Source organism: Podarcis pityusensis (genome assembly GCF_964106645.2).
Source record: "Podarcis pityusensis genome assembly, chromosome: 6".
In the NCBI taxonomy this organism is placed as follows: Eukaryota; Metazoa; Chordata; class Lepidosauria; order Squamata; family Lacertidae; genus Podarcis; species Podarcis pityusensis.
In genome coordinates, this window is record NC_138030.1 from 82192459 (window position 1) to 82217108 (window position 24650).

Genomic DNA, 24650 nt, shown 5'->3' on the forward strand with positions numbered 1-24650 from the left:
ATGGCCGTCTCGAGGCAGGACGGGGGAGCGACGGGGCTCCGGAGGGCGAGTCCCGGCGGCCCGGGGCGGCGGCGGCGGCGCTGGGCTACGGCCGGCGAAGGGGACGGCGGCGGCGAAGAGGAGGCCGACGCCGCGCTGACGCTGGTCCCCTTCTCGCCGGCGCCCGTGCTCAGCTTCGGCGCCGTCCGCGTGGGCACGTCGCGCCTCCGACGCCTGGCTCTCGAGAACCCGAACGCCGAGCCCGTCCGCGTGGTCGTCGGGAGACCCCCGCCCGCCGCCAAGGGCTTCGCCGTGCAGGAGCCGCGCCACTGGCTGCTGCAGGTGAGGAGAGCGGCGGGGGGACTGATCAAGGAAGGTGGGGAGGGGGCGTCCCTGCTCGGGCCTGTTGCTGGCCAGTAAGAAGCTCTGCCCCGGTTAAGGAAGGGTTAAAGTAGGGACGGAGCTCCGCGTGTGTAATATATATGTGTCTGTGTTTGTGTAACTTTGCATATATACACACACACACACATATATACATATATACATATACATACATACATATATACACACACACACATATTTATATATATATATATATATATATATATATATTTGTGGGTGTGTAACTTTGCATATGTTTGCATATATACACTCTCTCTCTCTCTCTCTCTCTCTCACACACACACACGTATATATTTGTGTGTGGGTGTGTGTAACTTTGCATATGATTTTAAGTGAAGAGATCCTAAACCTGTCAGCTGTGTGTATACGAACATGTATGAGTGTTGGCTGTGCACATGTGAGTCCAGGTACACACTCAGTGCCGGATTTACATATAAGCTAAACAAGGTATAGCTCAGGGCCCCACTCTCTTGGGGGCCCCCAAAAAAATAAAGGAAAAGAAAACTGGATGTACATTTCCAAAATATAAGATAAAAAATAGAATAAAACCTACATCAACAGTGTTTTGTGTTGTGTAGGCTCCTGTTTGTTATGTGCAAATGGCTTTAGATACCTATTAGGTTCATAAATTACCTTATAGCATATATTCAGCGCAAAAAACAGCAACAATTTGTTGTTGACAAAGGACAGCTGGACATTACCTTCAGTAGCTAAGGGCCTCATCAGACCTAAATCCGGCCCTGTATACACTTGTAACACCCAGGAACTTTTCACTGGAGAGTAGTAATATTAGTAGTGTGTAACAACAATCAATTGTTTCTACAGACAAAACTTTACTCAAGGTGACAAATGTATGTTGAATCAAAAGAGAATACTAGGATATTCACAGACGATTTATCAGCAGTTCTTACCAATGATGATGTACAATAGAATATCATTGCATGAAATAGGGTAATGCATATATCTTTATAGTGTGACTACATATTTGCAGAGTATTTTTAGCCATAAGGAATGTGCCCAATAGATTTTAGGAGAGTTTGCTAAAGGATTTTATAGCATAACGGGGTAAACCACTTATTAGGAAAATGGGAAAAAAGTCTGTCTATCTTGCCTGATTTGGGATGGGTGGTTTAAGCTTTCAATTTCTAATGTTTGGGGTCCACACAGATAAGTGTTCTGTGAAGGAGAGGCCTGGGGATATGAGATCTCTAGTGTGTATATGTACCATTTTTCTTGTGCGTTTCTGCATTGACTGAAGTGTTGTGCTGTGGTTTAACTGGTCTTTTTCTGATTCAAGGTGAGGTCCTAAACCTGGTATTGTGAACAGCTTACTGGCTAATATTGTTCTATCAACTTCTTTTCTATGCTATTCTTTTTCTGCCCACTGTAGCCTTTGTATCTCCGCAGGTGCAGCATTGCACTGCTGCAAAATACTAACCACATTCGTATATGGCTCATACGTTATTTGATGGGGGGATGCAATCTAGCCAAAAATATTTAGACATCATTTGTGGCATACACAGAAATGGAAAGAGATTGTAAATTGAGAAGTCCTGCAGTTGCCTGTCAAATGAAATAAACCATCTTTCTATGTTTTATGCTTTTCTTTTGCAGTCTGGAGAGAGAATATTAATTTCAGTAACGTGGACACCACTGGAAGGTGGTAAAGTGCGGGAGCTCATAACTTTTGTTGTAAATGATGTTGTTAAACATCAAGCAGTTTTGCTGGGTTCTGCTGAACAGTCTACAAAGAAAAAGGTACGGAACGTATATATGCATAAAAAAACTTTCCCAGTCTGCTTTGGCTTCCAAAGTGACCATCCGGTTATACAAGTGCTGTAGTATATTGAAAATGCCTCTTTGTAAACCACTGGTAGGAGTGAATGTTGTGCAGTGCATGTTGAAGTTTCAGAAACTAAACTTTCTGATGTGGTATTGTCAGGGGTTTCCATAGGTAATAGATCTGAGAGGTACAAGGTTTTGGAAAGTCTCCCTAGGTCTCTTTCACTGTCCCCTGCTTAATTCTTGATATACCTTCCTTGGTTTGATTTTAACCATCCCTAGCATTGCCAGATGTTCTGAAATCTACACCATTAAAAATGCCCAGTGTGAATAAATATGCAGCGATGCTACCTGTATGAATTCTGAGTATTTTTTTTAAAATGACAATACATGGGCTCTTCATAGCTTCTTATTTCCTTTTACTTTGCGAAGTTGTGTCACTACTCATACTTGCTGGAAAAAATAGTACAGGCACCCCTCCACTTACATGCGATTGACATGCGTGCAACTACACATGCGTGGCGATGGGAATTAAATAAATACAGTACCTTGGGTTATGTATCCCTCTGGATATGTAATCTTTGGGTTACGAACGTGGCAACCCTGGAAGTGTATACTTCCGGGTTTCGCTGTGTGTGGAGAAGTGCTCAATGGCACCACATGCGTGTGCAGAAGGGCGCCTCCAGTTATGGACCTTTTGGGATACAGCCGTGCCTCCGGAATGGATCCTGTCTATAAACAGAGGTACCACAGTAGATTCAAACCAGGAGAGAGCTGGAGAGTCCTTATGGCTTGCAAGGAGCTGAAGAGGACTACAGTGAGGGAGGAAGAAGCTCCAAAGGGACCGGAGGCGCAGTGGCACTTTTCTTCGGCTGCTCAGCCTCCTCAACTAGCAGCTCTTATGTGTGATAGTGCATCAACAGCAGCCACTTTTCCACACATCCATCAGCCAGCCCAAAGCTTCAACTCTAGTTGAAGAGAGAGTTGTATGGACAGATAGCTGGAGAGCAGGAAAGAAATGAGCATTAAGAGGCTTTTAGAGGGTGCTGCTCACACAATGCAATTCTCCTTATACGTGCAGGGCCCTGGAGCATTGCGTAACTGGGGGGGGGGGGAACGCCTGTATTTCTCAGCATTAAGTAGGCTATGAGCAGCATTATTTATACAGTGAGGAAGAGGAAGGGCTACGTAGCTAATAAGGGCTCTCAGTATATGCACATTAATAACTGGATATTTGTGTTGGTGTCATTTTCAGAAAAGTCTTTGGGATACAGTTAAAAAGAGAGCTCCTTCACGGCAATCACAATATCAGAAGAAACTTCCCATAATCAAAAATATAAATGAAACTTTTCAGATGTCCAAAAAAACTGGAAGAGTTAGAAGCCCTCTCCAAGCCTGTGAGAACTTGGAAGTGAATGGATGCAGCATTTCACCTAGTGGGAACAGTGTAATCCTCTTAGAAAATAGCTTCTTACACTCTCCAACTGATCCCATACTGCAAGAAAAACAGCATGTCACTAATTCCCCTCTTTCAATGGGGAGATCAATTCCATATTTTGTTATTGGTACAGCACCATATAATGAATTACAGCAGGATACAAAACAGACCTGTACTTTTATGCCAAAGTGTGACGATCTTGTGGAAACGAAATTGGAAAGTGGACATATTAGTTCAGTGAAAGTGGAAAGTTCTAGCACAGATTCAGTTTGCACACCAGAAAATCTGAAAAGCTTTCCACTGAATCACAGGAAAATTTTAAGCCCTGATTCTTTTGTACACAATAGCTATGAACTTTGTGAAGAGCCTGCTATAGCTACAAGAGTGCCAGTTCTTTCACCTGATCAGTTTTTAAAAGAGAATCAAATAGTTATTCAGCCAACTTCACAAGTACATAAATCGGTGTCCCATTCTTCAAGTTTGGGATCTTACACAATTTGTTCACAACAGAAGGAAAGAAGGCAAATTTTTACTTTTCCTGTGGAGTCTCATTTTTCAAGCAAGCAACTTAATGATGCACACAGTAAAAAAAATGCAACATTTCAGTTTGAAAAGTTTGAACGAAATGCAAGTGGGTGCAAGAAAAATGACCCAGATCAAATTTGCTGCTTCCAGAAAGAACATGGTAAAAAAAGGCCTCTGTTGTGCAACACAGTTACTAAAAGTAAGTCAGGTTGTCCTGAGGGACAAGGAAGGAACTTATTAAAACCAAAATCTAGAAAATGCCTTTCTAATGCAATTCAGCGATCTGTGGATAATGTTCCTGAAACAGCAAAAATGAAAATGTTGCCAGAACTTCCAGTTATAGAACCTCCAGTTATATATCACAGAATTGAAACAGCTTCAGCTTGCTTAGGAAGAACGTCACATAGTCATAAAAGAAAAAGTGGAGAATATTTAGAAGATACTAATAGCGAAAGTGGTAAATATGTGGAGAACTTTGCAAGAAAAAAAATGATGTCCTTTGTGGAAAATGAAGATTGCAGTGCTTTGAAAGCATCGAATCCCAAATGTGTGAACGGAGAAAAGCAAAGTCAGAAAAAGAAACCAGGTAATTTAACCTTTTTTTCTGTTTATTTGGATATGTTAAATAAAATATTTGCCATGGATTGATGATAAAGACCAACTGTGACCATTTATAGCTGCTCTTCAAACAAATTACATTCATTTGATAGGCCTAAAGCGTATTGCTTTCATTTGACATTGAGTCAGAGTAGTCCATCAGTTTAATCTGTCATTCTTCTCTGGTAGGGACCATGCCTTCTTTTCATCTCTGGGCTAATATTGTCTGGGCAGCAGTAGTCACATATATAAATAGTCTCTTCTAGTCCCTTGGAATTTTGGCACCTAGAATTCCTAAGAGAAAAGCTTCTGGTTTCTTAGGAAAGGTTGTTTTAAACATTTTTTTCAATTCATTATATATCATCTCCCAAAATTCTTTTACTACTTTACAAGTCTACCACATATAAGGTGCCCTCTTTATCTTTACATTTCCAGCATTCATTTGATCTTGCTTTATACATTTTAGCTAATTTACTAGAGGTTAAATACCAACGGTACATAATTTTCATATACTTTTCTTTCAAAGTAAAGCATGTTGTGAACTTTAAATCCTGATTCCATAACCTCCCCCATTCTGCCAATTGTATATTATATTCAAAATCTCTCACCCAGTGTATCATTGATTTGACCTTTTTGTCTTTTGTATACCATTCTAAGAATAATTTTTACATTTTTGAAAGTAATGTAGTCTTATCTTCTAACAGCTCCTTTTCAAATTTAGAGGTTTCATTAAAGAAACCTTTCTTTTTATCCATCTTAAATATATCATTAAGTTGATGGTATTTTAACCAATCAGTTAATAATCCTCCTCAAACCTCTTTAATTTCAACTCATGATCTATTTCCATTAATAATTATTTATAAGATACCCAATCATTTCTCATGTTAATTTTTTTTAGAGACATCGCCTCCAGTGGTGAAAGCCACCATGGTGTTTTTTGTTCTAATGATTTTTTTATATTTTCCCCATAAGCTTTGCTTACTACATGGTTCAAAAAGCTTTATAAACTTTAACCTTCTCGTACCACAGATATGCATGCCAGCCAAATAGGTCTAATAAACCATCAGTATTTTTTAATAATAGCCATTCTTTTAACCAGCATAAACAGGATGCCTCATAATACTAAAGGCAAGGAAAATCCACCGCTTTCTTTTTTGGTTTCTTCCCCTTCCAGAGGAATCTAGTAATATATTTCTGCCATTCTCTTTTCCCCCTCTTGTTGTCTCTTTCTGTTGTGTTCTTCACAATATTACAATTCGTTCTTGTTCTAATTTTCAGGTTCCTTATCTAAAAAATGGAGGACTGGTAGGAAAACAAAGAACATTATTCCAGTGGCACAGTCTCAGCTGACATTTGTGAAACCTTTAAAAACAGGTGAAAATAAATTCTTTGTGCTCTGTTATTCTCCACGAAAACAAAAGTCTCTTGGTGCAAGTGGCAGTTTCAACACATTTGCTATATTTTAGCTGAAATTAGATTGACCAGTACAACTTCAGAGTATAGGCATATTCCAAAAGTAAAAGCCTGCAAATTAATACATGTTTTCATTGCTGTTGTGCTGCCCTTGGAAAAGGTGTCTCAGGCCCTGCGCCGCAGTCTACCCCACTGAGCAGAGCTCCTCACTGGGAAAGTCACCTCCTACCTACCTTCTTCCATGGGTGGATCTCTGGATCCAACCTGGTGTCCATAATTGAGATGTAATGTAACTTTTAATCTTTTTTCAAAGACATTCCTAGACATCCAATGCCTTTTGTGGCCAAGAATATGTTTTACGATGAGTGCTGGAAAGAGAAACAGCAACGAGGTTTTACTTGGTGGTTGAATTTTGTGCTTACTCCTGATGACTTCACTGTGAAAACAGACACTTCACAAGGTAAAAGAGATTTGCAGGGTCTTAATGTTTCACATATATAAGAATTACTCTAGACTTCAGCAATCCAGTTTGCTTACTTTAAAATCTTTTCATGAATTTTCTTGTCAATATAAATATTAGTGTAACAATACTATTTCCACTGGGAATACAAAATATAACAAAATTACTTAAAACTGATAAATGACCATCACTTCAAATAAATGTATGTAATCTGATGTGCTATTTCATTTGAGCTGACGTTCTGCACTCATATGCACAGAGCTACTTTAACTTGAAAGCTCACATGTGAAGTGCTCCTTCTGTTACTCGGTGTTACTTTTTTGGAACGCTTTAAACCCATCAATTCCTAAGTTGGGTGGTAGATCTGCAGCCTCTTCTGCCCACCAGTCATCTCACTCAGTTTACAAAATTGATTGTGGAGCCGAAAAAGTGCCACTCCCTTTGCGTGCTTCCATTGTTAGCATATTGGAGCATTTCTTGCTTTATTTATTATAAAATAATATTTATATACCGCTGTATCATGAATATATCGCAGCGGTTTACAACAATATAAAAACAAAACTAAACAATAGCATAAAAAGTTAAAAACAAATTAAAAGCAAAAAGAAATTTAAAACAAACATCAATAGATCATTGTGGGTGAGATACCCTTTAATTGCCTTCATAGACCTGGCAGAATAGAAGTTTTTAGCAAGTGTTTCAGAGTTGGCACGGAAGGTCATTGCTCTCATCTGCTAGCAACAACTGAAGGAAGTTCATTTTTGGCTTTCCAATACTGGCTAGTTCTGCTTCAAGCCATAATCCCTAGTTTGTGTGAAACCCATAGCCAAGAATCTTGGTACGTTGCTCCTGTCCTTCCTGTTAGTGGGCAGTAGCGAAGTGTGAGTGATCTGCACGTTCAGTGTAGACCTTTAGCTGTGGTTTACCATGACTTATAAATGCACCCTTTCCTTTGAGCTTGTATAATCCTGGATGCACACTGGGTAAAGTTTGTGTGAACTCTCTTCAAAGATTGCAAATATTATCATAGCATCGTAGGTGGCAGAGGGTCAAGAGGCCAGTAAGCCCAGTTTCCTACAGCAAGGAAGAACAATCCATTAATTCAGCTTTCCCACCCAATCAAAACATTGTGCTTCTATGGGTATTTTGATCCAGTTGATTCAAGCCAGTGAAATAAACTGCACTTTGTGGAAGGAGGCTATATTTTAATTATTTCATAAAATTTATACATCGCTCAATTGTAAAAAAACAAAACCCCAACAACCCTCAAAATGGTTTACAAAAAGGTTATTATTATTATTGGCTCTGTTTCATCAGCCACTCTGGGCGACTTACAGCCTACAGTGGTATCTCGGGTTAAGTACTTAATTCGTTCCGGAGGTCCGTACTTAACCTGAAACTGTTCTTAACCTGAAGCACCACTTTAGCTAATGGGGCCTCCTGCTGCTGCCGCGCCGCTGGAGCACGATCTCTGTTCTCATCCTGAAGCAAAGTTCTTAACCTGAAGCACTATTTCTGGGTTAGCGGAGTATGTAACCTGAAGCGTATGTAACCCGAGGTACCACTGTATATTAAAACATAATAAAACATCAAGCATTAAAAACCTATCGATGCAGGGCTGCCTTCAGATGTCTTCTAAAAGTTGTACAGTTCTTTATCTCCTCAATGAAATCAAGAAAAAATTACAAACATATTACAACAAAAGTTATAATACCAAGTAGATTTTAACACTTGCAACTGTTTTCTCTCCAGTCAATGCCGTGTCCGTTATCTTGGGAACAGAGTCTCATAAACCAAGTGTTCCTAGAGCACCAACTAAAGAAGAAGTATCCCTAAGAGCTTATACAGCACGGTGCAAGCTGAACAAACTTCGTCGATCTGCTTGCCGTTTGTTTACATCAAACGAGATGGTCAAGGCAATAAAAAGGCTGGAGATTGAAATTGAATCAAAACACTTGTTAATTCGGAAGGACAGACATCTCTGGAAGGATATTGGTAAGAATGTAGCTGTGTTCCAGATATTCCTACACATATGTAGAAAAATTGAACTGTGGTGGGAAATTGTATACAAGAACGTGGCCAGGTCTATTTATGGCCTTCAGTTCTATAATCAACAATCCACAGCTTGATAATAGCAATTTCACGGTATATTCTTAGGTATAACAACCTTTCCAGATTTTTATATTATCCTGCTTTTGCTTCTGTGTCCATTGCAGGTGAAAGACAGAAAATCCTCAACTGGCTTTTATGCTATAACCCACTATGGTTGCGCATAGGTCTGGAAGTAAGTTTGTATTTTCTTAATGTTTACAAAGCGTTCTTTGAGCAAGATATTCTCTTGTAGAATTGCTAAGATTTGTACTGGAATCTGTAGTAATCAACCTTAGGGACATAAAGCTTGGTGATAGTGACTGCCGGTAATCCGTAGAACTGGTCTTAAGACTTTGATATTATCTTTATTTCATGACTCAAAGGCAAGGATGCATAGCTGTCAGCTTTTCCCTTTTCTTGCGAGGAATCCTATTTGGAATAAGGGAATTTCCCTTTAAAAAAGGGAAACGTTGACAACTATGAAGGGTGGGGAACCATGAGGCCACCCCCCTACCCGGCACCTGCCTGCCTGTCATCTGCCATCACTCGTGGTCAAGGGAAATATAATTAATATTATATTGCTATAGTTCTTTTAATAAATCTGCTGTGAAGATCTGAATTCTATTGCTGCAAGGTTTTTGTTTTATTTAAAGTGGATTTTCTTTCTCTCATTAATGAAAGGTAGTCTATGGTGAGCTAATTGCCTTAGAGAGCAACAGCGATGTAATGGGCCTGGCAATGTTTATACTTAATCGCTTGTTGTGGAATCCAGATATTGCAGCTGAATATAGGCACCCAAGTGTGCCTCACTTGTATCGAGATGGTAGGTATTTATTTATTTTTTGCTGTTTTATAATCTGTTTTATACTTTTTAAGATGCAGCTCTACATACAATCTGATATTGTTCTTACAGGACACGAAGAAGCATTGTCAAAATTTACGCTGAAAAAACTTCTTCTGCTAGTTTGCTTTCTTGATCGCGCCAAGCTATCTAGAATTATTGATCATGATCCTTGCCTCTTTTGTAAAAATGCAGAATTCAAGGTATTCCAATTTAAGCCTCTATTTTTGTTTTGTGCATAATTAGTTTTTTTTTTTTTTTTGCTAATTTTAAAAAATTGAATTTTCCATTAAAAGAAGTAGTACCAGTGTTACATAAGAAAAACAAAAGAGGGCAGAATGAATATAGGAAGAAGAAATGTTAGTAGATTTGAGTGTATATGTGTGGAAGCCACAAGATACTAATTTTAAGACTTACATTTGTTTCCCGAGGTGGTAATTTTCTTCTGTGGCTGGAACAGGAATTTTAAGTTGCCATTATCAAATGCAGCTTGATTTTGTGTGCTTATTAGCTGAGGAATAGGCATTTAGCAATTTCTTTCCCCCCCTTTTTTATAAATAATTTTTATTAATTTTTCCAACATAAATTTATACAAAATGAAACATCCAATTCTCACCAACTACTTCTTTTTGGACTTCCATCAACATGTCTGACAATTCTCCGTATTAGCAATTTCTTTTTATTGACTGTGGTAGGTAGTAGTCTTATTAATGTTTGTGACTAAAGTCTATGACTGGTTAAACATACTGGAAGTTAAGAGAATTCCTGTTTTCCTTGCAGTACAGTCTTATGGCTGTTTACTTGAAAATGAGCCCCATGATGTGCGCACAGAACTGATAATCTTGCATGAATGTAATTTGTTGCCTTTTCTCTAGTCTAGTAAAGAGATACTGCTGGCATTTTCCCGAGATTTTCTAAGTGGAGAAGGTGATCTTTCTCGCCATCTATATTTCCTGGGCTTTCCAGTTCATCACGTGCAGACTCCACTCGATGAGTTTGACTTTGCTGTAACAAATCTAGCCACAGATTTGCAATGTGGCATTCGTCTAGTGTAAGTCTTCACTGCATTTTATTGCTGAAGTTATAGAAGGATTTCACTTGAGGAAATGGGCTATATTTTTAACATGGTATCTTTGTATTTTCAGAAGAGCATTGGAACTACTGTCGTCAAACTGGAGTCTTTCCAAAAAATTAAGAGTTCCTGCAATAAGTAGACTTCAAAAGTTGCATAATGTCAAGATTGCCTTTGAAGTACTAAAAGATCATGGAATACAGTTGGAAGATGAACATGGTAAGTGCCAGCAAAGTAGAAAGTAGTCCCCTTATAAAATAAATGTGTGGATGCTGCAAATCAGTAACTTATTTGACTGATTTATAGGTACATCGATTGACGCTAAGGATATTGTGGACCGGCATAGAGAGAAAACACTTGCACTGCTGTGGAAAATAGTATTTGCTTTTCAGGTATTGCGTAATGATTTTTTGGCAGTTAATCTCTGCAACATATATTGAAGATGTGTAGTATGCATCTAGGACTTGCAATATTGTATCTTCAAAAAAATGGGGTGCTGTATAAAAAATGGCCTGTATATAGAAGCCAATACTACTGAAGGGCAGTTCTCAAAAGCAATTCCATGCCTATACCAAATGCACAGAGATGACCTCACCAACTGCATGTAAAGTAGAACATCAGTACAGTTGACTCCCAACTTCCATACATTTAACTTGTACAATCACAGCTTTATGCTGGCAGCCAGCTTGTTGAAATCACAGAAATTGTGATTGTGAAATCACAGAAAGTGTGGAAAGAGCTTTTAAGCTTCTCCACCTTGCTTCCTGGGTTCTGGGAGGTTCTTGTGTGAGATCTTGCAGGATCTCCCAGAGCCCGGTAAGCAAGGTGGAGAGCCTTGCATGGGGGACCAAGTCACACCAGCTTTGGAAAGGTAGAGGTGCTGCTGTTAGGGAGATTCTGGGGTTTTAACTACATGCAGCTTCAGCTTTGCACACAATCCCTGGAACGTAACCCCTACACAAGTTGCAAGATGGGGAACACTGAATATGTGGGAGAAAAGGCCGTATGTCTTACATAGTTAGATGAGCTATGCTTTTATAATTGGTAGTGATGTGAAATGTTACATGAGATGTACAGAACTGGTGCATCAAAAAAGGGAAGACATCGAGGTCTGATGCCTTTAAAAATACTATCAACAAATTTACGATCATTGCAATTAATTATGGAAAAATAGTCTTGATGAATTTTATCACATAACAAAATGTGCTGTGGAGTCGAAAGAGTTCTTGTTCATCTTAAATTGGTTATACAGGTGGATAAACAGTTTACATTTTCTTTCATATGTTATTTAGCCATCTCCAAATTTTAAACCAGAGCAAGTTTGTGTTTTGTCAGGTTTGACATTGTTCTGCCACCAAATGTTCCACCTTAGTCTGCAATTGCTATATTCACCTCAGAGCAGTGATGTGGGCCAGGATATTTTCAGTGCTTTATCTTTCTACTGAAAAATGTTACCGCTGTTTCATAAGTTCATTTTCTAAAACAAGGTTTTCTGGAAAACACATCTTGCTGCTTGCAGAGTAAGCTTCGTTAAGTTAAATGAGAGTTGCTTTTGAATAAACATGTTTGGACTTGTTCTGCTAGCATTGTCCTGATAACATAGTTGTTATTTGTCAACTTTGACAATGCTTTGAGAAATACAGTGATTTACATATCCCTAAAGATCAGAAACTCTCATCTTTAGAAATAATATTTTAAATTTGTTCTTGTTTAGGTGGAGGTTTCCCTTGATAGGGATCAGTTGAAAGAAGAAATTGATTTTTTGAAGAACATGCACGTTACAAAAGTGAAGTCTGCTGCTTTAGAATCTCGTGTTGCCAACAAAGTGAGAAAAGACAGCAGTAACTTTTATTCATCCGAAAGCTGCAGTGAAAATGTAAAGATGCTCATGGATTGGGTCAATACTGTCTGTGGGTTTTACAATGTCAAGGTAAAAACTTTCCCAATAATCAATCTCTGTAGTGACACATCTCTGTTCTGTTTCCTCCCCAATAAGCAAACAAGGGATGAAAGTATTATTTGATAGACCACAACTTTGCTTTACTAATTGATGGAAGCCAGTTTTAATCAGCGGGACTGAGATTTAAGGAGATATTTATTTATTTGGCTGTTCAGCATGTTTTTATTATGGTGCATTATAAATGACTGGAAAATGGCATAATGGGCTGTACTTGCCGCAATCTTGCCTGCCCATTTCTTATTAAACTTCATTGATGCTAGGATGTCATCCTTTTGTGGGGGAGGGGGCCTAATGACCTGACATTAGGGATTTACATATGTTCCTATGAAACAGTACTGACAAAATCAATAGGTTCCCCTTTCCTTTCCAACAAACTGGTTTAAAGGAAACATTTGGATGGACTGTTTAAATCTACAACGACGGCCATATCAAATGGTAACTTGTTGTTGATGCATCAAAGCTAATCTGACGAACACTAAGGATAAATTTACTTGTTTCATGGTCCAAGTTGCTTCTTGGAAAGAATTGGAAAATGGTAGGAAACAACCTTGTACTGAGTCAGACCATTTAACTCAGTCCATTTAACTCAGTATTGTTTGCACTGAATGGCTGCAGAACTCCAGGGTTTTAGATGGGACATTCCTGTTCCTACCTGGAGATGCTGGGGATTGAACCCGGGACCTTTGCATGCAAAACAGATGCACTGCCACTGAGCTGTGGCCCATCCGATGCACATCTCTTAGAACTTACTATTCTGAAAGCTGCCAAAGGTAAATAACCAAATACTGTGTTTTTATAGAACATCTTTCTTTAAGGTTTGTTGTACCAAACAGGACAAGCAGATCCTAACCTGATTTTCTTTGGTACACTACAAATTTATACTTTAACTTAGTACTGTTTTTGAAGATTTCATGCCACTGTAATTTCTGCAAGTGTTCCAATATAATAACCCCTAGAGAACCCCAAGTAAAAGAAGATTATTACCACAATTATCTGGCTGTAAAGAGCAAGGGGTATTAAAGTTAGTAATTTTCAGACTTTGAATACTGTGGTGTAGGAAGGGTATTTCCCCCTCTAGATTTGCTTTTCAAAAAGAAAAGAAAAGAAAAGAAAAGCCATCGGAAGAAAGGAATGCATTGTTGAGTAGGCTAGAGTTCAGAAATGGAGGCCTAGAATTCAGCTTTATTAGCACATGGTATGCTGATACAAACCTTCAAATAGAGAAGCCACTGGCAGAAAATATTTGCTTAACTGGTTTTGTGTTTTTAACTAGGTTGAAAACTTTACAGTATCCTTCTCGGATGGAAGAGTGTTGTGTTATTTGATTCATCATTATCATCCATGTTATGTGCCTTTGGAAGCTATCTGCCAGCGCACAACTCTAACAGTAGAATGCACCAAAAGTGGTACAGTTACTCTAAATTCTTCCTCTGAGTCTGATTCTTCTCTGACTGTACTCAATGGAGCTTTTGATGAAAGTGAGTTCATTAAATGATTATTGAAGGCAGAGGGAAGATGCTTATTACCACTTTTTTTGACTTAATAAATTTAATCTTTTTTGTCTGTTTTTTTTTTTAAAATAAAGCTATAACTTCTTCCGTGCTTTATAAAGAACTCCTTGACAATGAGAAGAGAAACTTCCAGCTGATTAATGCTGCAATTTCAGACCTTGGTGGTGTTCCTGCTATGATTCACCATTCAGACATGTCTAATACAATTCCTGATGAGAAGGTAGTCAACCATGTCTTTACAATTCACCATTGCCTTGTTCAGTCACAACTTACTTTTATCGCAACTTGCTAAGTTTCTGTATGTTCTCTGCTCTCTTGGTTTTCTGTAGGTAGTTATTGCCTATGTGTCATTTCTTTGTTCGCGACTTGTAAATCTTTCTAAAGAGATTCGAGCAGCTCGACTGATTCAGTCAGTGTGGAGGGAACACAGATTGAAAACAAGATTAGCAAAGGTATTTCTCTGAGTTACTTTGCATGTTTCCTAAATTATCAGGAGATAGATTCTACAGTATCTATCAATGCTATATGGGCATACTCAATCAGCAGTGGAATTTTTATTTTGCTAGATTTTTGAAGAAAAATCCAAAGGTGCAGTTGTAATTCAGAAGCATTGGAGAAAATACATGGCCCAGGTGAAACTTCAGAAATTAAAAAAAGCAAAGCAGGAAGAAGTTGAAAGAGTATCTTCTGTTGTCATTCAGGTATGATTGACTTTTCATGTGAAATTACTATGTCAAAATTACTGCATTTCCTAGCCGATTGATATTGCCAGGTGCTGTTTCATTTCTGCCCAGAATAAGATTTCAGAATCAAGTAAAATATGGTTCACTGTTAGAACACTTTATATGCCATACTTTTGTATAAAGAATATTGAATTTTATTGTTCGAGTCCACCAGCTTACTTAAAATATATGCATAGAAAGAATTGGCCATTTTTCTTGTATTAAAACTGTAAATGTGCAGTGAAATCTGATTCTTACAGCTGTGTGTCACTTTTTCCACCCCAGACTTACTGGAGAAGATACAACGCAAGAAGAAAATACTTGCAGCTTCGGCAATATACAATTATTGTGCAAGCAAGGATAAGAACATTCCTTGCTGTTGCTGCTTATAAAAAAGTTTGCTGGGCTGCTCTCACTATTCAGAGGCACTTCAGGGCTTTTTTGATAGCAGAAGCCCATCGCCAAAAATATCAAAGTATGAAACAGGCAGCGCTTGTGATTCAGTCTGCATTTAGAAGATGGAAAGGCTACAAAATGAAATCAAAAGTTGAAATAGAGAAGCGACTGCAAGCAACTGAACTGGCAAAGAAAGAGAGAGCTGCAGTTGTAATTCAGTCATGGTACAGGATGACCAGAGATCGAAACAATTACTTACATATCAGACACAGTGTTATCAAGATACAGGCCTTGTTCAGATGTCTTCAAGCTAAATTCATTTACAAACGGAAAAGACTGTGTGTGGTGGCTATTCAGAAGCGTTACAGAGCTTACAGGATGAGGAAAATTGACAGGGAAACATATTTGCAGAAACGTTCAGCAGCTATATTCCTGCAATCTGCTTATAGAGGAATGAAAGCTCGTTTATTGTGTAGACAAGTCAGAGCTGCCTGTGTCATTCAGGTACACTACCGTGCATACAGAAAGCAAATTTTTCTGAGGCTGAAGTTCTTACAGCTAAAAAAGGCTGCTGTGTGTTTGCAAGCAGCTTACAGGGGCTATAAAGTACGGAAAATGTTTAAGTGTCAGAAAACGGCTGCTGTTAAGATCCAGTCTGCTTTGAGGGCTTATGCTGCAAGGAGAAAATACCAAGCTTTGATTCAAGCTACCCTTGTGATTCAGAGATGGTACAGGGCTTCCAAAATCAGAACAAGGTTTTTGAAGACAAGAACAGCTGTAATTTACTTGCAGGCAGCTCTGCGTTCCTGGCAAGTAAAGAAATGCATTAAGAGCTGGCATGCTGCCGCAATTAAAATACAATCTGCCTTTAGGAAATACATGGCTCTGAAAAAGTTCAGGATGGTGAGAAATGCTGCTCAAACACTTCAGCAGCACTACAGAGCCAAACTTTTGGGCAGAAAACAGCAGCAGGAATATGTTGTGCTTCGCAATAGCATTGTACAACTCCAGGCAGCTTGGAGAGGGAGGGTTGTGAGGAAGGCAATCCAAAGACAGCACCACGCTGCAGTAGTCATACAGTCCTATTTCAGGATGCACATCAGTCAAACAAAGTTTAAAAGTTTCAGAGGGGCTGCCATTAAGGTTCAAAGGTGGTATCGTGCTGCTGTCCTAGCCAGGAGTGAAAGGCAGGAATATCTCACTTTAAAGGTTGCAGTTGTTAAAATGCAAGCAATTTACAGAAGCGTAAGAGCAAGGCGTGAAATTCAACGCATGCACCAAGCAGCAGTTATCCAAGCCATGTTTAAAATGCATCAGAGTAAGGTTAGATATCAGGCAATGAAACTGTCAGCAGTTGTAATTCAGAGGCACTACAGAGCTCATTGCAGAGGGAGAATGGAACGGGGGAAATATCTCAAGTTAAGGAAGGCTTCTCTTGTACTTCAGGCTGCCTACAGGGGGATGAAAGTTAGACAGGAGCTAAAAGCTTTGCACCAGTCTGCAACTTCTATTCAGTCATTTTATCGAATGTACAAGCAGCGAAAATGTTTCCTGCAGCTAACAGCAGCGGCAAAACTGATTGAGCAGTGGTATTGTGGTTGTAAACGTCGCAATGCTCAGATGCGCAAATACAGGCAGATGAAGACTTCTGCCATCCAAATACAGGCTGCCTTCCGAGGTATGAAAGCGAGGCTCCATTTGCAAAAGATGCATATGGCTGCCACCACCATCCAAAGGCGATTCAGAACTTTTCTTCAGAGGCAAAGGTTTGCTTCTCTTAAGGCAGCTGCTGTGACAATTCAGAGGAAGTACCGAGCAATGGTACTCTCTAAACAGCAGCGTGAAGAGTATGTCCAGCTCTATAAAGCTGCCATTGTAATACAGTCTGCCTTCAGAGGCCTGCTGGCCAGGAAACGTGTGAGCCAAATGCATGGAGCTGCTACGGTTATCCAAGCAGCCTTTAGAAGACGTACAGCTTATACTCGATACCAAGCTGTGAAGCTTGCTTCTGTTTCCATACAGCAGCATTATAGAGCATACCGTGAGATGAAACACGCTAGAGGACTCTACTTAAAATATCGCCACTCTGCTTTAGTTCTTCAGGCTGCTTACAGAGGAACGAAAGTGCGATGCATCTTGAGGGAACAACATTATGCTGCAACAGTCATACAGAGTAACTACAGAAGGCACAGGCAGCAGTGTTCCTACAAAAAATTACAACGGGCAGCCAAAGTTATACAGGTTCAAGTCAGGGCCAATAAGCTGTGCAAAACTGCAGCCCAGCAGTATTCCTCTGCTAAAAGTGCCGCCATTTGCATCCAGAAAGCTTTTCGCTGGATGAAGGCAAGACGATGTCAGCAAAGGCACCAAGCTGCCATTGTGCTTCAGCGGAATTTTAAAATGCAGAGAGAACGTAGAAAATACCTTGCTTTGAAAGCAGCTGCTGTAGTCCTTCAGAGACGGTACAGAGCGTCGGTTCTGGCAAGGAGGCTGGCTCAGGAATACGTTTCTGTTTGTGCAGCAGTTATCTGTGTCCAGTCTTTCTACAGAGGATTTAAAATCAGGAAGGAAATTGAGCGCAAACACTTAGCAGCAAAGGTAATTCAAGCAACATTTAGAATGCACAGGGCTAGGGTCTCTTACCTAAAGCTGAGAGGTGCTGCTGTCACCATACAAAATTCCTACCAGTCTTACCTAAAGGGAAAACACCAGCAAAATACACACCTGGCAATTAAGAACTCTTCTGTAATGATTCAGTCCACATACGGAGAGTTAACAACACGGCAAGAAGTGAAAGTTATGCACGTTGCAGCAACTCTCATCCAGTCTCTCTACCGAATGCATGTCCAGCGCAGACATTACAAGTTGATACGCAGGGCTGTGATAACTATTCAGTCTGCCTATCGTGGAACGGTAGCACGCCGAAAGGCAAAGAAAATTTGTGCGGCCAGGAAGATTCAGTCCTTCATTCGCATGACTGTGGCTCGTAGAAAGTTTATTCGCCTCAAAACAGCAGCTACTGCAGTACAGACTCATCGCCGTACAAATAAAGCCATAGAACAATACCAGAAATACTGGGAAGCTGCACTTTTAATACAGCGGCGTTATCGGTCTTACCTGGCTATGAAACACCAAAGAATAGCTTATTTGCAAACTTTGAAGAGCATCATCATTATGCAAGCTACAGTCAGGAGTTTCCTTGAACATCTAAGGCTCTGCAGATTGAAAAGTATCCAGGTATTTAGGTATACTTGCTTCAACATTACTTGTTACTGATTCCTGTAATATATGTACACAAGAACCACTCCTCTGAGTCAAAAGCAGGGTGGGCATTATGGCTAGATTCTTATTATAATGCATATGTTCTTTCCCTCTTTGAATCCTAAACCTCATTCTGTGCTTTTTTCTGTTCTGCTGGTCTTCTATGTTATACAAAATAGTATACCAGCAAAAGGAGATACTGTATGTTTTTCTATACAAAATAGCTTGTAGCAAAGGCCCCAAATCTGTCTTTTATCAAAATCTAAGGTATTTTTAAAAAGTGCTTAAATTTGTCTAGATCTTGTGAATTTTTTTCTACTGATTCAGAAGCGGAAGTGAAAGCCGTAACCAAAAGTGGTAGTGGTGCAGGGGGAAGTTCTAGTCTTTCGTTAGAGCAAGCTGGTTTGCAACTTTCTTGTTCAAGTTCCTTGGGTATTATTATTATTATTATTATTATTATTATTAATTCTCCCCACTCTGCACAGCTCTCAACAGAATTAAAAGCACAATAGAACATCAAACATTAAAAACTTCCCTAAACAGGGCTGCCTTCAGATGTCTTCTAAAAGTCAGATAGTGATTTATTTCCTTGACATCTGATGGGAAGGCTTTCCACAGGGTGGGCGCCATTACCGACAAGGCCCTCTGCCTGGTTCCCTGTAACCTCACTTTTTGCAGTGAGGGAACTGCCAGAAGGCCCTCAGAGCTGGCCCTCAGAGTCTGGGCTGAATGATGGGGGTGGAGAGATATATTTGAGATACATGTCTACTGCTGGTAGTCAAATTGCCTGGCCATGACCTTACAGTTTTGGATTAAGGTCCTTACAGAACTATCTATGCCCATATGACCCAGGGATTCAAGATTGGTACAGGGGCCTTGCTTGCATGACTGCCAGGCAGAGAGGTAAGATGGGTGGGCACAACCTTTTTGTGGTGTTCCCCATGGTTGTGGAACGCCCCTTCCCAACCTCTTCCATGGTAATGTTTAAGGCAGGCTGTACAGATTATTAATGAGTGTTCACCAAGAAGTAACTTTCACTTTTAGTATTATACCGACTGTGATACACTGATAAATATTTTTACTGCTGTTACAATTGTGATGCCGTTTTATACATTTTGAATGTTTTTATGTCCCCCCTCCCTTATGGTTTTGGCACAGAGCCGGCAGAGTTTTCTCCTTCGTTTTGCAGCTGCTGCATATCATCATCTCGCTGCTGTTAGAATTCAGAGGGCTTACAGAGCTTTTCACTCGAAGCAAGCACACTTGCAGCTCTCTTCAGTTCTGTACATTCAGGTTAGCTTTTAGAACAAATGTATTGCTCTAGGAGCTTCTTTCTACCAAGTGCCTCTTCTGTTTTTGAAAATGCTCAGTCTTTTTTATTAGTTCATGTTACAGTGGTACCTCGGGTTACAGACGCTTCAGGTTACAGACACTTCAGGTTACAGACTCCACTAACCCAGAAATAGGGTTAAGAGCTTTGCTTCAGGATGAGAACAGAAATTGCTGCTGCAGTGCAGCGGGAGACGGAGACCCCATTAGCTAAAGTACCTCAGGTTAAGAACAGTTTCAGGTTAAGAACGGACCTCCAGAACGAATTAAGTTCTTAACCCGAGGTACCACTGTACTTACACATGTCTTGAAGTTCCAAGTTTCATCAAGACCATCTCTTTAATTCCTTTACAAATGTGTAGGTAATCTTAGCGAGAAAATATTTTTCTCTTTGTCCTGTGTGTGTTTAAGCAGAGGTGGTATCGAGCAAAACTGCAGAGGAGGAGATACCTTCAAGATCGTGAGAATATTATTAAAATACAAAGAAGGGTGAGGAGACGGAAGAGTTGTGGAAATGTAGCTGCAAATGCGGTTCAGGAAGGCATGAACCAAGAAGCCCTAATCAATGGAGTAACTAAATTTCAGGTAAACCAAGATCCTAGAGAGACTGCTTCTGTTTTATTGAGTCATATGGTTATATTTAAGGCCTTGTTTTATTCTTATGTGTGAGAGTTGTAACCATGGGGCATGAAGTGGTAAGGGCCACAGCTTAGTGATAGAGCTTTGAATACAAAAAGCCCACAGTCAGCCCCTGACATCTTCAGGTGGGCTGTATATGACCCCTGTCTGAAACACAGGAGTCACTACCAGCCTTTGGTAATCTCTCCCTAGGAGCAAGATGTACTAATGGCCTGACTTGATAGAAGGCACTTCCTGCGTTTGCTAAGGATGATGGGACTATTGCCACAGCAGGAATGATATTCTTATGGATTCTAATGGGGTGCATGGCTCCATTCTTAATGTCTACATTTGGACTTTCCTTTCACTTATTCACTGTGGCGAATGGAATTGGCGTAGTTTTTTATCTAAACTACCTTTTATCTAACCTTTTATCTAAAAATCCACCTTTTATCTAAAAATCTGACTATTTTCTGTATTTATATGCTGCTTTAATTGTCAAAACCCGTCAGTAAACATAAAGCAAACTTTCTAGAAACCACTGAAAAAGAGAAAGATAAGAATAAAATCAGCTGAGATATGAACACGTCTTTTCTGTTCTGCTTCTGATCACTGAATGATGCCTGGAAGCCACTGAATGCAAAATATTAATTGTGCTAGAATTGGTTGGAAAACCATAAAATTATATTCCGTAATGTAACAGGCTTTCTCCTCTCCCTTTCCTTCAATATGAATCACTTTCCCCCTTGCACCCTCATCCATCATAAGTCACTGTGGAGAGGGTATTTATGTAGGAAGAAGACTGACACAGCAAAAACGAGAGCTCTGCGAGATAGCTTGTCGATTGCCAATAAAGAAAGCAACGAAGATAAGAAGCTATGCAACAGAACAGCACTTGCCATTGATCGGCTTCTCAAATATAAACACTTTTCTTACATTCTGGCAGCTTTAAAAGACTTGGGTTTGTATTTTTTAGATTAAAAATAATTCCCAATACACCATTAATACCATTATTTCTACAAATTTACCAACATAAAAGGTGTAGCAGTAAAGATGGGGTGGTGGTGGAATTACATCATTATTACCTGCCTAGTACAGTGGTACCTCGGTTCTCGAATTTCTCCATTGATGAATGTTTCAGAACCTGAACGTCGAAAACCCGGAAAGAAATGCTTCTGTTTTCAAACACGCCTCGGAATTCGAACAGCTTCCGCTGTGTGTTTTTCCATTTTCTCAATTGAATTTGCAGACAGCCCTTTGCACCTCAATTTTCGAAAATTTTGGAACTCAAATGGTTTTCCAGAAAGGATTATGTTTGAGAACTGAGGTACCACTGTACTTTCATATTGGAAGGACTAGTTTTCCTGGTGTGTGGTGGAAAATGGGATCATTTGACCAGAGTAGAATGGCATCCAATCCAATCCAACCCCACTTCATGCACTGAGAAGCATGAAACTTCTCTACCCCGGTGGTTCCCCATTAGCTAAGTACCACAGACCCCTTGTTTTTCAAAAGCAATGCCATGGACCCCCTACTTTTGAAAATGTTGATATTTCTGTGGTGGTTTTTGTTATGTGAATGGTGCCACCATGCCCTCCAACATGTCCCAGTGCAGAATTTGGGTGTGTGCTTGTGCAAGTCACAGGACCTGCATGGTGCCCGGAAACATGTGCTTTTGGGTGCCATGCTGCCCATGACAGTTGATGGGTGCCACAGACCCCCAATAGAGAACCATAGCTCCATCTCAATTTCTGTGTGTCAATGAGAACTGGCCACTATTTCCATGGTGCATTTTGTCCAACTGTTGCCACCCTGAAAATAGGCTGATCCATATTCCTTTCTCGCTCCCTCTCCAGAGGTTGTTACCCGACTATCACCCGTTTGCTGTGAAAGTATGGTCCAGAATGAAGCGGTACCCACTATTTTTACTTTGATACGGAGTTGCAATCGCAGTGTCCCTAGCATGGATGTCATACGTTATTCTGTCCAGGTCCTGCTTAATTTGTCAAAGGTACTTCTGCATTTTCAAGTTTTGTTGAATGGTCTCAGTCCCCTTTTTATTGCCAGAATTTGGGGCTTAGAGCTGCTCTTGATCGCTGCTCTTGGACTTGAGAGCTCCAATTCAGAATGGGGCAGGAGTGAGGACACTCCTTCCTGCAAATCCACTAACAGTCGTCAGAGTGTTGTTTTGCTGTTTTCTTTACACTGTACTATATATATCCAGTGTAAGAAGTCTGTTAAAACTGTCTCAAATACAATGAGACCTTCTTTGCTCAAAGTTGGAGGGAAAGTACTTAACCAGAACTGTTTTTCTTTTCAAGTATGAAAAGACAACTGAAGCGGTTTATACAGTGGAGAATTGTGTTGATACTTTACTGGACCTACTTCAAATGTACAGAGAGAGAGCTGGCGACAAAGTTTCAGAGAAAGGTGGAAGCATTTTTACCAAGACGTGCTGCCTGCTTGCTCTTCTTTCAAAGGACTCAAGAAGAGCTTCTGTAAGTTTTGGTTGCTCTCCACTCCATCCCATCATTAACTATTGTGAAATTGTTTTCCCGTTTGTGAGGGATGAGCGGGAGAGATTTGCCACAGTGGCTCGTAATATACAAATACGGCTGGTAGTGTGTTAAAGCTGCTATTTTACACAGCCAGTTAGTGCCAAATGCATTTTACCTCTGTTGAGAAAGGAAGAGGAGTGTTTAAGCTGGAGACCTGATATTTGGGAACAGCAATGGTGCTGTTGGAGGATAATAATAATAATAATAATTTATTATTTATACCCCGCCCATCTGGCTGGGCTTCCCCGGCCACTCTGGGCGGCTTCCAAAAGAATATTAAAATACTATAATACATCAAACATTAAAAGCTTCCCGAAACAGGGCTGCCTTCAGATGTCTTCTAAAAGCCTGGTAGTTGTTGTTCTCTTTGACATCTGGTGGGAGGGTGTTCCACAGGGAAGGCGCCACTACCGAGAAGGCCCTCTGCCTGGTTCCCTGTAGCTTGGCTTCTCGCAGTGAGGGAACCGCCAGAAGGCCCTCGGTGCTGGACCTCAGTGTCTGGGTAGAACGATGGGGGTGGAGACGCTCCTTCAGATCTTTGACAGGCAAGCTTTGGAACTGTGTCACTCTAGGATTGGATGGTGAGGGGTCTTATAACTTCCATTAAAACTGGTGCTTTTCTGTGTGTTTCCTAAAAGTTTATTCCTTTCAGGTTTCATTGAGCTAAGCATTACACTGTATTTAACTGTAAAATGTGGTTTAATTTTTAGGAGATCCGAGGCAGCTCACGAGTAGTTACTCGCCTTCAGAGCCTGTTTAAACTCACAGCACGGAAACATCAAATGGATGCACGAAGAATGCTTGCCAAACAGAAGTTGGCCGCATACAAAAATGGGCATTTCTCTGTCCCAGCAACTCCTCTAAGGACAACAATAGTTTCAAGGTAAGAAATCCTAACCTTTCAATTTCCGTGCTTAAAAGAGAGAAAAAAATCCTGCTTTTTCAGTACAATTTCCTCCCCTTTAACCTACAGGCAGAGACCAGAATGGGTTTTAAGGAAAGATAATATAAAAGAGATTGTTGATCCTCTGCAAGCAATTCAAATGGTATTGGATACACTTGGAATTCCTTATTACTAAAGAATGACTTAAAATGATATTAAAAAAAAGTATTGTCAGGATCAGCTTTCATATTATGTAAAGTGTCATATAAATCTATATCCAATTTTATCAGTATATATTTGTGATACCTCAGTTTTACTGCACATTTTTGTATGTCAGCTTGTGATTGGTATTGTCTTTATTAATTACTTGGATATGATTTGTAAGTAACAAACTAAACTATGTATTTTTTTTAAAGGCTGAGATTTTGTACAATAAAATGGAAACCATTCTGTTTACATTGTTGGCTATGGTTTTTATTTTGTTTTGATGTTCTTGGAGATTTGGGATCTATAACCATTAAGCCTAGCAAAATAGATTTGATATCTGCATATGCATGTATTCCACATTGTGAATCTGAGCAATCTGCTATGGAAAACAAGCTGAACCATATTAGTTGTAAGTGCTACCTTTCTCATTACTTTTATCAAAAATAGACAAAATACATAGTTTAGGATCCAAGATCATTTTTACCTACAAGTGTAGTATACTTGTATACTTGTTTCCAAAATTTCTGAACTTCAGCACAGCTCTGCTGCCAATAAGACCCCTGCTTCCTGCCAACACAAAGGGGATCCTGATACTTTACCCATGA

At 39.8% G+C, this 24650-nt stretch overlaps 1 protein-coding gene across 2 annotated transcripts; it reads left to right on the top strand.

The window, feature by feature from the left end:
* On the top strand, positions 1-24294 carry ASPM (assembly factor for spindle microtubules; the record flags this gene model as incomplete). 2 transcript variants are annotated; one of them, XM_081010749.1, is made up of 25 exons in its annotated part: positions 1-321; positions 1996-2139; positions 3419-4712; positions 6002-6097; positions 6450-6596; positions 8349-8591; positions 8813-8880; positions 9369-9510; positions 9601-9731; positions 10404-10579; positions 10674-10819; positions 10907-10992; positions 12315-12530; positions 13834-14038; positions 14146-14291; positions 14401-14523; positions 14638-14772; positions 15079-18426; positions 19609-19743; positions 20194-20364; positions 21166-21358; positions 22254-22408; positions 22719-22895; positions 23666-23838; positions 23929-24294. In XM_081010749.1, 25 exons carry the CDS (start codon positions 1-3, stop codon positions 24032-24034), a joined length of 8277 nt encoding a protein of 2758 aa, XP_080866875.1. In that variant the 3' UTR covers positions 24035-24294. The 2 variants fall into 2 exon arrangements, 1 of the variants encoding a protein (XP_080866875.1); XR_013987824.1 differs by lacking the exons at positions 22254-22408; positions 22719-22895; positions 23666-23838; positions 23929-24294 and having other exon boundaries at positions 15079-18434; positions 21166-21304.
* Positions 24295-24650: the final 356 nt, after the last annotated feature.